This window comes from Sebastes umbrosus, chromosome 8 (assembly GCF_015220745.1).
Source record: "Sebastes umbrosus isolate fSebUmb1 chromosome 8, fSebUmb1.pri, whole genome shotgun sequence".
Lineage (NCBI taxonomy): Eukaryota > Metazoa > Chordata > Actinopteri > Perciformes > Sebastidae > Sebastes > Sebastes umbrosus.
The window spans coordinates 4016346-4029228 of record NC_051276.1 but is presented as its reverse complement, the minus strand read 5'-3'; the positions used below and the strand labels follow the sequence as shown (position 1 = coordinate 4029228).

At 46.9% G+C, this 12883-nt stretch overlaps 1 protein-coding gene across 5 annotated transcripts in view; it reads left to right on the top strand.

Moving 5' to 3' along the window:
• Positions 1–1075: 1075 nt before the first annotated feature.
• Positions 1076–12883, top strand: part of kat6a (K(lysine) acetyltransferase 6A) — a 48836-nt gene continuing 37028 nt past the window's right edge. Inside the window, exons 1-2 of one of the 5 annotated variants that reach the window (XM_037776627.1) lie at positions 1076–1732; positions 3229–4721. In XM_037776627.1, the coding sequence (XP_037632555.1) occupies positions 4032–4721 (690 nt within the window). In that variant the 5' untranslated portion in view covers positions 1076–1732; positions 3229–4031. Of the gene's footprint in view, positions 1733–1881; positions 2087–2122; positions 2304–3228; positions 4722–12883 lie in introns of those variants that run through there. The other 4 variants (XM_037776623.1, XM_037776625.1, XM_037776624.1 and 1 more) reach the window with 4 other exon arrangements.

Here is a 12883-nt window from a genome sequence, read left to right as displayed (position 1 = left end):
CTCCTGAGTATTGTCCATCTGTTCGCTGGCCTACTGTACACACACTAATGTAATATGTGAGTCCTCAGGAGGCGTACTAATAGCCGTTCATGTGTTAACGCTTCACACTATTTATCTGTGTAATAACACTACCGTTAATTATAATTAGTGCCTTGTCGTCACAATGTGATTTATCTGTCCCTGAAGAAGTGCAGGATAAACAGCGGGTAAAGTGTGACCTTACTGGTTTTTATTTGATCGCCACTGCGCTGACAGCGGTTCACCCTCTCACAAGACACCTCTAACATGGGAAAACCTCAGGTCTAATTGCTCCCTATAAGACACTCCATAATCTGTCTCTGAGGACTGCCGTACACATCATTTTACACAAAGCTGCAGATAATTTAATTTCCACCCAGGGAGCTTTCAGCGTTAGGCTGTAATAGAAAAGGAAGATTGCTGCCAGATTTCCAACCCAAGTGCCTCTGTATCACTGTGATCATGAAATTGAAGCAGCAAAATCAGTTTTCCCCTATTGATTGTTTTTCTTCTGAATAAGAAGGCTGCACTTAAGTTGTTCAAATTTCCCCAAGGCGGATTCATAAATTACGGGGGGGCAACATGCGATGCTTTATCAATCCTTGTGCAGAACTCTGTGTGTTCTGAGCCATGATTAATAGTCTCACTTTTAACGTTATAGTTTTTAATTTTCTACAACATAAAGTATCCATAATAAGCGCATATTAAGTGCAAATTACTTTTAAATTGAGCACACTGCAGACTCAAATGTGATGCCTTTACATTACGTTGCTTCCATCTGTCACCAGATGCTGTAATTTATGTTGCACTGAGAGCTGTAAAAAAAAAACATAAATTAGAAAGAAAAAGGCGTTAGACTGTCATTTAATGAAATGCAACAAAGTGGATCGGCTGCAGACAGTTTACATTATAATTTTCTTTTGGTGGAAAGATAATACTCTGTTTCACACAGTCTGACAAGCAATGCATTAGCCGACTACTCTGCATGGACAGATAACATGCTTTATCATGTACTGTAATACTCCAGATAGCTGTGCTGTAACATCTGATCATCTCTTGGGGGGGGGGTGGGGCTGGATCTGTGTGGCTCTCTTCCCATCTTTAGCTTAAAAACACACACACACACAGCTGCTACAATAGACTGCAGTGTGGAGGGGTGTCTCACTTTGATCTTTAAATACCCTCTAACGTTAAGGCACGCTCATTGGCTTTGATTTTTTTTCTTTTTTTTTTTTTACAACTGCATGGGTAAAATGCAGACGCTCCCTTGAATCTCCCCCTCTGTGTAGGCCTAGCAGTACTACAGCAGAGAAGGCGAGAACACCTATCCTCTCTTTTTCTTTTTTTTCCTTCCTCCAACACCACCACCATCTGTCCCTTTCTTCCATTTCATGTTGCTCAAGCAATATCCACACCCCTCTCATAGCAACAGCACACCGCCGCCGTCCCCCCCTCCCTCCCGCGCCTTGCAGTGTATTTTCCCTCCCCTGGATGTGCTCCTCGCACCATGCAGACGGTCCCTTGGCCCGCCGCCTCCTGCCTCCCTCCTGACGGCTCCGTGCTGCCCCCTCCCCCACCAGCCCTGCTCCTGTTTCACTCAAAGATGGCGTCGGCTCTAGAACCCCTGCTCTGTGGCTGCGTTTCGAGGCTTGTTGTTGTCTCCGTTTCGCACCGTTTTGCCTCCTTCTGCTCGGCGGCCGCACACCAGATTCCGGTGAGTAGCAGCCGGAAGACGGAACATGGGGGAGAGATTTTTTTAACAAGGTTTGGTTTTAACGCGAGCTTCGCTTTGGAAAGCAGAACCGGACCAGCTCGGGCTTTACTGGGGGAACCGCGAGAGGGAGAGAGGGAGAGAGAGAGGGGGAGAGAGAGAGAGAGAGGGGTACGGAGGGATGATGGTCGCGGAGGTGGTGGTGGTGGAGGGGGGTACGGAGGAGGGGGGAGCCGAGGCCTAGCTCCTCCGCTCCGTAGCGGCCTTGTCTTCACCGCACCGCAGGCTGGAGCGGTACGTGGGAGGGCGGCTGGCTGCTGGCTGGTTGGTGGCTGGTGGAGGGAGGAAGTCAGTGAGGTGGGGACACCGCTGTAGGGACGCGTCTGAGCGACCAGAGGCTGCTCGGCCATAGAGAGCTCAGGCTGAGAGCAGGAGGCCGGAGAACATGAACAATCAGCGGCTATGAGATGTGATTTCTGTGCACTTGCCCGCTAGCAGAGATGGCCGTCTGCAAGTTGCATTGTGCCTTTTTACAAGGCCGCGATCTCCCGTTAATATCTGAATGACATTCACCGTGAGATGATTGGCTGTGTTTGCTGCGGTGTGGTGCTCAGGACTGTCTGATATATCGGTCTAAAGGGGATACACGTAGTGTTTTGATCTGGAGCTCCGGCTAACCTCTGGTTTCATGATGTTTACATTTCGGGGTTAACGTTAGTAACATAAATGTACCGTTAGCTCGGCGGGTAGCTCCTAACGGCAGCCCGCTAAACAACAGCAGCACTTAGCGGGAAGGCTTGTTGTCACATATTTAGCTGCCTAATAATAATACTGTAACAGGGAGAGTAAACAGCACGGCGGGAAACAGTCTGTTCAATGCGGCATTTGACTAGGCTGTGATATTTAGCTAGCCTCTCAGCTAATGTTTGCTAACAGTCTGTGTTTTGACTGCATCATGTTTACCTTAGCAACCCAACTAGCCCAGTGGTCAACCTGCTAGTGCAGCTTTTTAGGATGATGTTGTTGTTTACCCTTTTATGCCTCATCGTTTCCATCATTATATGATCATCATTTCTAGTGGTTGTTAGAGAGTTGTGGTTTGTTGTTGATTGCTGTACTATTATGTCTGTCATATGTGTGTAATTGAGTTCATAAAAATGATCAGCAAGCTGACAGGTATCAGCTAAATGATTCCTCCTCTTCCTAATTTTCCAGTTTGTTAGTAGCTCATGGCCAAACCTCCTGGTGCTTTAGGGCATGCATGGCTTTGTTTATATACATCTGTGTGAAGGCACAGTATAGTAGTGTGTCAGTACTGTTTATAAGCTGCACCCTCTCTAACCTTATCTGCATCCCATTCAAACTTGTCATCCTTTTTAAAGACTTAACTTTGTTGACATATTTTTTCCCATCTTTATTAAAAAGGTGTCGCTTTTTTTTCCTGCAAGGTTTCACTAACCTCTGTCTCTGTGTGTTATTCTCTTTTTTTTTCTGTGCAGGGTCTGTCAGCTACCGAAGCGCAATAAGCATGAAGGTGATCAGTCGTGGCTGCTCCCTTGGGTGAGATATCTGTTCCATCCCAGAGCTGAGAAGCCCAGACTGCTGGAAGAGTAAAAGACAGCGGAGAGAGAACGAGTAAAGACGAGGAGACGTGGATGCAGGAAAAAAAGTCCCCAGCTTGTGGAATGTTATAATCTACAGAAAACATATTTTACTGTATCGCCCTCATCTTTATCTTTGAAACACTCATTTCATGTGTTGGGAGACCATGATCATCTTTCACAAGTCGCTGTGAGGATTGGCTAGTTTGCCAGTGGCAGGAAACTGACTGAGCAGGTTTTATTGTCCGAGTATAGGTATTTTGCGACAGGTGAAGTGGGAAACACCTTATTTTTTGAAAGCCCTTCTTATTGCCAAGATCTACTCTACCCTACATTGTGAGCTGTGGGAGTTTAAGTTGCTAATAGATCTGCTACTTCCTCCACTCCCCCTGCTTCTCGCCAGGGACCTTCACCTGGCTGGGAGTGGGTGGTGGGTGGACTGCATTTTACCAGGTGGGGAGTTGGCTCAGGGGGTTTGTGCTATGGTCAGCTGCTCATTACCGTGCTGCTCATACTCAGCTTCTGAGGGACTCTCTGTGCGACCCCAGGACAAGGGATAGTACGCAGGCAGAGGGCGAAAAAGAAGAGGAGGAGGCGGCGCTACGGCGCAGGCCAGGTGTTTCCTTGGCTTACAGTCCCATTTTTGTGTGTGGTCATTGCGGTAAGGCCTCAGGGCCCCCGCACCCACGCAGACCGCAGCCATGGTGAAACTGGCCAACCCAACTTACACCCAATGGATCCTAGAGGCCATCAAGAAGGTGAAAAAGCAGAAGCAGCGACCATCGGAGGAGCGCATCTGCAATGCGGTCTCCATGTCCCACGGTCTGGATCGCAAAACGGTTCTGGAGCAGTTGGAGCTTAGCGTCAAGGATGGTACCATCCTTAAGGTCACCAACAAAGGTCTCAACTCCTACAAGGACCCTGACAACCCAGGGCGCTTGGCTCTGCCCAAGTCCAAAGGCAGTGGCAGCTCTGGAGGAGGCGGAGGCGGTGGAGGAGGAGGTGGCGGTGGCGGCAGCAGCAGCGGAGGCGGTAGTTCGCACTCACACCATTCGGGGAAGAAGCCGGGACTCGACTGGAACAAGTTGATCAAACGGGCACTGGAGGGGCTCCACGAGCCCGGCGGCTCCGGCTTAAAGAACATTGAGCGCTTTCTCAAGTGCCAGGCGGATGTGGCGGCCTACTTGTCAGGCAGCGGCTCCATGGGGCCCGGCCTCTTCCACCAGCAGCTGAGGGTGGCCCTGAAGAGGGCCGTGGCCCACGGACGCGTGGCCAAGCAGGGTCCTCTGTTCCAGCTCATCAGCCGCAGCAGCTCCCTGGATGACGGGACCGGGACGGTGTCTCTGGAATCACTGCCACCTGTCCGGTTGTTGCCCCATGAGAAAGACAAGGTAATATCTCTGCACGTACATGTACATCTGCCACAAACAAACACGTAAAGCTGTGTGCATTCACCTCAAACCTACACACATTGATAAAATACATTAAACAGTAAACAGCTGGTCACATAATTTATGGGCATTATTGGCACGTTAAATGGATATAACAATTATCAGTTGGATGTTGCTGATCACTGTTAATAGCAAAAGTTTTAGTATACATACATTACACATGTAAAAAGAGAAATGGGTGTCACGTTTGTCTGATAAGATCACGGATTTCCTGTTGAAACAACAGCTATAGTTGAGGCAATTGTGGCAAGAAATCTGATGTGAAAACTTTTTGGCACAACAGAAAGAATGTGAGTGTGATCTGTGAAAGCAACAGAAAACACCCGCTCTGGGTTCTTTATGCAATCCACACAACATTCATTTGACTTACATAATAGCTGCTGCACACCCAGATTAGTCCAGATCTATCAGCTGGCAATACCCGAGACATTGGCACTGCATTTTCTCTTCTTGTTCAAATTGGTCATGGCCTACGGCGCTGTAAATTTACTACAGCACAGTATGGTCTTTGTGAGTTTTCATCCAGCATATGGTGCAGTGTGGTTTACTCCAGATAGCACATTGCAAAGTTATTCTAGAAGTGACTGAGAAGGGTTGATCTGTGAGATCTGACAGATGCCAGAGTGAGGGTCTTTCCACAAACTGGAGTCTGCTTCTCTGTGTTTAAGACGTTATCAGTGTGTGTTGGGGAGAGCAGGGATGACAGAATCCCAGGTGGTGTGCGCTGTGGTCCGGGCGATCCTAGAGTGATGCTGGGTGGAGCGGCCGGTGGGCCGGTTTTCAGCCGGGGAGCAGGTCAGGGGAGAGAGTCACATGGCTCCCAGCCTCCTGCAGGGAGTGTGGACCAGCTGCAGGGCTGCTCCCTGTCAGGAGATGGGTGAAAGAATGAAAGGAAGAGAGGGAAGGGGAGGAACAAGTGAGGGAGAGATGGTCTGTTGTGGTGCCAAAGCAAGAGGCCTGGATGACGCAAGCTGCAGGCCTCCTTAACCAGAATGGGAGAGAGAGGCAGAGACATAGAGGGAGAAGAAAGCGAGAGAGACAGAATGAGTTAGAGAGAGGGAGAGGCAGACATGCAGGCGACAGAGGAGAGAGGGAACACACCCACTTTTGTAACCTGATCAGAGAGAGCAGCCGGCTGCTAACCTCCGCTTCTAAGGGCCAAGCTACATGTGTACACACACACACACACATAAAAAACCATACAACTGCATGCAAAGAGAGAATGGCACACACACAGACGTAAATACAAACTGAGTGCATTCTGACACGCACACACACATCACGTCACATGTCATAAATCCTCTGCTTCAGATGCCTACAGACGTGCAAACACGCATTCTAACAGTCAGCATGTAAATAAGCCTGTTAGCGCTACACACTACTATCTGCCAGCCTCGTGGCCCGTCATTGGCTCATATGTCACTGAGGTTATCAGACAGCCAGTAGATGTGGAGGACACTAGATCAGCCCTAAACACTGTTTTGACTGGCTCCTGGCTTTATCTGGCCCCTGTGTGGGTGTGTGTGTGCAAGTCTGTGCAGTTACAGAAGCTCCTGGTGAGGACGCCCATACACACACACACACACACACACACACACACACACACAAAGTAGGATTAGCCTAGAGAGCAGGCTGGAGTCACATGGGGTCTGCCTAACACAGTGACCTGCTTGGCTGCAGATGGCCCACTCTTGAAGACGAATAGAGATCAACCTCTTCTTCCTCTCTGACTCAGCTACTGATCGACCCGCTATTCTGCCTCACAGAACCAAATGGAAAAAACACAAAGTAATCGGGGCTGGGACGGTACACCTTTCTCCCGATTCAATATTATCACGATCTGATGCAATTTTTAAGTATTGCGATTCGATATTACGTTTTTTTGTTAACTTTTTTAACACTAGACCATGGGAAAAATGTAATCATACACTCCAAGGGACTTTTACTTTGGAAGATATCTAAATTAATAATGTGAAAATGTTTGATTTTCAGCATATATGTAATCAGAGATGTCCTTAAGTCAAATATATTAGTCATTGTCAGGCATTATTTATAAAAATGTTTCCAGCATCCCAAAAATCAAAGAATAAAGACATTTCCCTCACAAATTAGTGGCATTTTCTTTTTACTTTATAAGGGACATGTATTTTTTTTTTACTTCTAGTGAATATAATCCGAGCAATCTTATTTCCATATATGTATTTTGTATATACAGTTCCCTTTGTTAACACCTTATTTGTAACCGGACGCAGTCGCACGTGTTCTTCGCTGACTTCGCCAGGTCTGTTGCAAATCCTCCCGTCAGCTCTGTTCTCTTCATTGTCAGCTCAATCGGGGCCATGTCAGGGTTAGCATGTAGCTTTAGCCATGATGTCTAGCTCTGTTTTTCCTGGTAATGTGTGAAACCCAAAGCGTTTCCATACTTTACTGTATATGTAGTGTTTACCGCTTTGAATTTAACATGTGGGGGGTGCAGGTCGTATCCATGCAGACCCTCCTCCGTTTTCTACTTTCTGCGGTTTGTTTTGGTCGACGGATACGGAACGGATATGACGTCACGTTACTAAGACTAAAACAATAAAAGCGGTAACTTCCTTGTACCTCCGCATAGACTCAGATGAAGCAAATATATCGATCCTGGCATTAAAAAAATCTATTTCAAAATCGTAAAAAAAAAAACAATCACGATACATAGGTGAATACATTTTTTTCCCACCCCTAAAAGTAATGCATGCCTTCTATGTGAAAACAATGTGTACTTAGGTGAATACGTTTTTTTATGTAACTTCATATCGCACCAGAAAGTATCAAATCCTGAGAATTCAAACTGAATATTTACGAGAGTGAATTTTAGCACGAGCAGTTTTGAAAAAAAAAGCCCACCCTGTTGCATCAGTGAACTTATTTATCAGTCAAAGATTATGAAATAAACGTGTGGACATGATTAGGGAGGTTTAGTTGTTCTCATCTTCAGGCTAGATGGAGCACAGAGAAGCTGCTGCAGCAGTGAGGAAATTGACATTTGTGTCTGGCATTCACACAAGCCTGTTTACTCTCCCTCCCCGCTTCTTCTTGTGATGCTGCTTTCATATATCTCTCCAGAGGATGCAACCTTATTGCTGCTCAATCATGTGTGTATTTGCGAGTGACTGTTGGTATGTTCTTGATGTATATGTTAGTGCGAGTGGCGTATGCGTCAAAGAGATAGAAACCGTGCGCGCACAGAAGAAGTGCATGATCGCTCCCCTCCGCTCTCCTACTCTTCCGATGGCGCATCATTGCCATATTGCCCCGCATGATTGCTAACAGTTATGATTTCCCAAGGAAAGGCGGGAGAGAGAGTGTGAAGGAAGGCAGAGAGGGGGGGAGGAAAATCAAAACAAATGGCTAAGCACTGGCTTTGACCCCATTTGCGGGGAGATTTGTGTACTCAACACGCTGATGTTTGTGTCAGAGCGCTCCATTCAAACGGGATCCCAGACCCTATTTCTGTCTCCCCTCTCCTCACCCTAATAGGGTGCCATTGCCAGGTCATGAAGGGGGAGGTGAACGGGGGAGCGAAGTCAACCAGGGGTCATGGATATATAGATGGCAAACCTCATTGCCTCCCTGAGCGCCCGTTAGCAATATGAGGCTACGGCCATTAGGTGGGATGGGCTTGACGCTGAGCCTTTGTGTGTATATCCGTGTGGGTATATAGTTGTGTATGTGTGAGTGTATGATCATCCCGTCATAATAGGCAAGAGCATTCTCCCTGCCCCGCGGTTGCCCTCTCCTCAACAGCTGGAGCGGGGTGAACCAGAGTTCTCGATGTCGACGTGCAGTGTCACGGCGAGGACGTGTGAAAAAATTGGCCCGTGAACAACATGGTCACATTTTCTGCTTGTGCACGGTGTTGTGGTGATTTCCCTCCAAAACGTCCCACTGACCCCGTAACCGGCGAGCATCCCGCAGCTAATGGTTCCTTTGCTGGTCGTGGTTGTAGAGCTGCTACATTAGGCAACGCATATTATGATAACCATATATTTATCCACTGTAATTCATTCCTTTTTCCAATATTAGATCGACCTCCCCCACCCGTCTCCTTAGCATCACACACATTACCTCTGCTTGTGTTGGCTCAAGGTGAAGAAATCATGTATCATCACTCAGAGGACGGTGAATACAAAATGCCCCCCAGACATCGATTATATGCCTCGGGTGCAACCTGCTTCTTCGTCTTTTTCTCTCTCTCTCTTCCCTTCCCCCCGTCGCCGCTACATCATGTTGTGTAGTCACAGGAGATGGTTTTGTGTGTTCGCTGGATGGATGGAAACATTTTCAGGGTTAGCATCACACCACAGGAATGCTGGGGAAATGACTGAGTTGGGTGCAATGAAACGGTCTCCCTTGACTCTCATTGTCAACTTGAGTTTCAGATTTTGGGCTGATTTCATTTTTCAAGGAGGAGGGGGGTGTAGCTTGTTGAAATGCTTCATTTCTGCCTCCATTTCCTTGACAGGCGATCTGTTGTTTCCATTCTGCCAGAGCCCTGGCCTCAGTTGACCCATTATTAGTGCCTAAAGTTGAAAGAGCTTGTTCCACTCTCTGATGGCACCAGCTTTATTTGTGCCGCGCTGCTACCACGGGCCCAGTGCTTGTCTGACATGTAGCAGTACACGCCAGCAGAGAAATGGAAAAACTGTATCATCTATCTAAAGGATCAGTTCACACAAATCGTAATGAAGGTATTATTTTCTGTGCCTTTTATTGGTAGTTGCTACTTGTCATATCTGCCTCTCGGAGGTCTGCTGCCACTGAAAGTACAATCGTGGGGCAGGCTGTTCTCATAAACCGTTCGTAGCTATACCTACGAAAAGTAATGCACTTTAATTAGTTTATATCCTACGAAATCAGTTTGTATGTAATTCACGTAATGATGAACCAGGAAATATAAAGAGCGGCAAACGCTGCGTAGGGAGGAGGTCGGGGTGGATGGGTGGGGTCAAAAAACAACAAACAGCTGTTCGTACCCCGTGTGAAAGCAGAAGTAAGAAGCTGGCTAACCAGCCAGTTCCAGAGACAGACAATCTAGCCAGCTAACTAATGTTAGTCAACCGTCTACTCCTCCCGAAGTAGTCTGACAGCTGCGTATAGAGGTCGGCTTATCTGGTCCCATTGGTCAATGTTAACTTTCTCGACTAAGACTTGCGATCCCGGACAGTGAGTAACCGTACATATTGTGAGAAACTCGTATTTTCCTCAGCCATTGTTAAAAAAACAAGCCAACAATACCTCCTAGTCAGCGTTAACTAACGTGTTCAGAGAATTTTTCTGCTTCCACTTAAAGCTCCGTCCACAAATGATGTCATCATGTTTACTAACAGAAAAGGGCTCTATACAGGCTGGAGAGTGGGTTTAAACAGTGCCAGTGATTTACCAGTTTGTAGCCTTTACACTAGCCGTCACTTGTCTTCTTAGTGAAGGTGTTCCAATTTGACCCTATTGGCTGCAGAAGAACCACCTGGAGCAGACACTGCGAGCGTATAGGAGTCTATAGAAACCACATTAGTAGTAGTGTCAGCGGCACCCGTGGGCAGCAGTTACCTGGAGCTCACCAGTGACTGTGACGTGGATGGCATTTGGCACGGGAAGTGCAGCTGTGTCTGTGTGAGGCCTCGCGTATGGCTAACCTCACCACCCCACAAATAGAGCCAATGTGTTGAGCAGCTGTGGAAGTGACGGCTGGAGCGCGGCCAGCCCCGCTCCGTTTGATGCAGCGATTTTTAGCTTTGTGCTCCCTGGCTAACCTCGACGTTAATGGAGGGTGATGCTCGGCTGAAAGGGAGGGTCATGTTGGCACAACACACGGTCTTCCTCGTAGGTGTCACATGAAAACCAGTTACTTCATGTCATTTCTAGGCTAGTGGGGCTGCAGGGATTTCAGGTTTTGAAATGTCAAGTTTACTCTTCTCCACCGCCAACTCGAACGTTCATGCACACATGTTTGTGTGAAAATGTGTCGATGGCGTGCTGAGATGTATCTCAGGACTACTAGAGCTCAGTGCATCGAATGACTACAAGAGCAAAAGTGTTTGTGTGTTGTCTCTGCCTGCACAGTGTGTCCTGTAACAGTGATCAATGAGTTTGTGTTGGAGGTGGGGGCGGCCATAAGGGAAGTGTGGTGGTGGTGGTGGTGGTGGGGGTTGCTGAGATTGGGCTCCCATGTTAATGAGATCCTTGACTTGAGACGAGACAAGGACAACAGCAACGCTTTTGCTTCTTTCTCTTTTCTCCCATTGCCTTTTATCCTTTCTCTATTTCTCCCTCTCATTTTGTCCTTCCTCCATTGTTCTCTCCTTCCTGTCTCACCCTTCTGTCCTCTGTCTTTGGACAACAGAAGCCAGTTAATATAAAGGGGAAACCAGGCCACCGCTAGTTGTTTTCTATAACCAATTATCTCTCTGCACAAGGTCTCAGACAATGCTGCGTGCTGCCTCAAGTATTAATTTCGAAAAAACAAAACGAAGAGCCAGGCTAACGCTGGACAACACTGTTGTGTAGGGGTGCAAGAAAATATCGATACACATGAGAATCTCAATATTATGTTTTGCGATATTGTATCGATTTTCCAAAATGCTGTATAGATTTTTAATTAACTTCTTCAAAATCTGACAGCCCGCCGGCAGACCCGGCCGCTATTCTGTTTTTCGGAGGTTGTAGCGGGCTCAGTTTTCTAGCTAGAGTGAAGGGTCTTGCATCATATTATACTAGAAATCCTAAGAAATCCATTGGTACCAACCACGTCATACTTGCATGTTTCGAGAAGGAGGCTTAATAACGCTCCAAAGTTACGCTAAATTTTGGCGAGGAAAAACTGGCATGGCCATTTTCAAAGGGGTCCTTTGACCTCTGACCTCAATATATGTGAATGAAAATGGGTTCTATGGGTACCCACTAGTCTCCCCTTTACAGACATGCTCTCTTTATGATAATCACATGCAGTTATGGGAGAAATAAACATACAGTTTTTGCATGCAGTACAAATGTGTTATTTTTACCTATTCTAAAATGATGTGCTTGAATATGTCTGCATACTGGGTTCCCTAAACAGTCTTAGAATTGCATAAATTGGGTGTGACTGGAAAGCTGAGACTCTTGGATATCCAATGAGTCCAATTGTATTCATGTGCAATGATGTTAGTCCCCATAGTAGTCATTTCACATAGTGACTTTTATTTTTAGTCAGATTTTATACACATGGTGTTATGACAGTTTTCCTAAACTTAAATTTGAAAAAAATCGCAATTGCTTATAGTATCGCAATATATTGAATTGTTACCCCTGTATCATGATACATATTGTATCGCCAGATTCTTGCCAATACACAGCCCTACGGTTGTACTTAAGTGACCCATAAAGCACGAGTGGGTGTGTCAGCCAGGGTACCTTCACCTGTCCGTTTGTGTTCAGGCGTGTATTTATAGAGGACGCTGTAACTTGTAAGACATGTTTGTAAGGCATTTCAAGTCCACCCAGTCGACACAGCTAGTCGCTAACAGTTGCCACAAGGCGTGTCTTTTTGGCTCCGAACAGCATTTTGTTCCTGAACGCTCCTTATGTTGGAAAAACAGAGGAGCACATGCCAAAGCAGCAACACGCAGGCTTAAAATAGGCACGCACACACATCTTAAGACGAAAGTCGGCCATGAACAGTCAGTCGATGTGAGAAATTTTCTAGAGCGATGTTGTGGTGTAAGAGCAGTCCTGGCAGCCAGTGCTGGCTGAGGTAGAAAAGGCTGAAACAGGGAGGGAAAAACATCTCTCAGGAGGAATTTAAGGCTTGTGTTTCACTGTTCCAATATCCCTGTCATGGAGGGAGGATTAGCTTTTCATTTTTTAGTATCTGTTGGGGATTAATTTACAGTGGCAGCCAGTAACTGAAGCCTCACTGTAACGTGCGTCGCCATACAGGGTGTCTGTATGTGTGTGAAAGGCAACGCTCGCTCCCTCGCTCGCTTGCTCTCGGCTCGTGTTTACTCGAGCGCTCACAGGGCGAGTGGGAGCAGTTGACCTTCTCCAGCGGGGAAGGGGTTAAGCGTCAGGAATGATTGAGGTGTTGG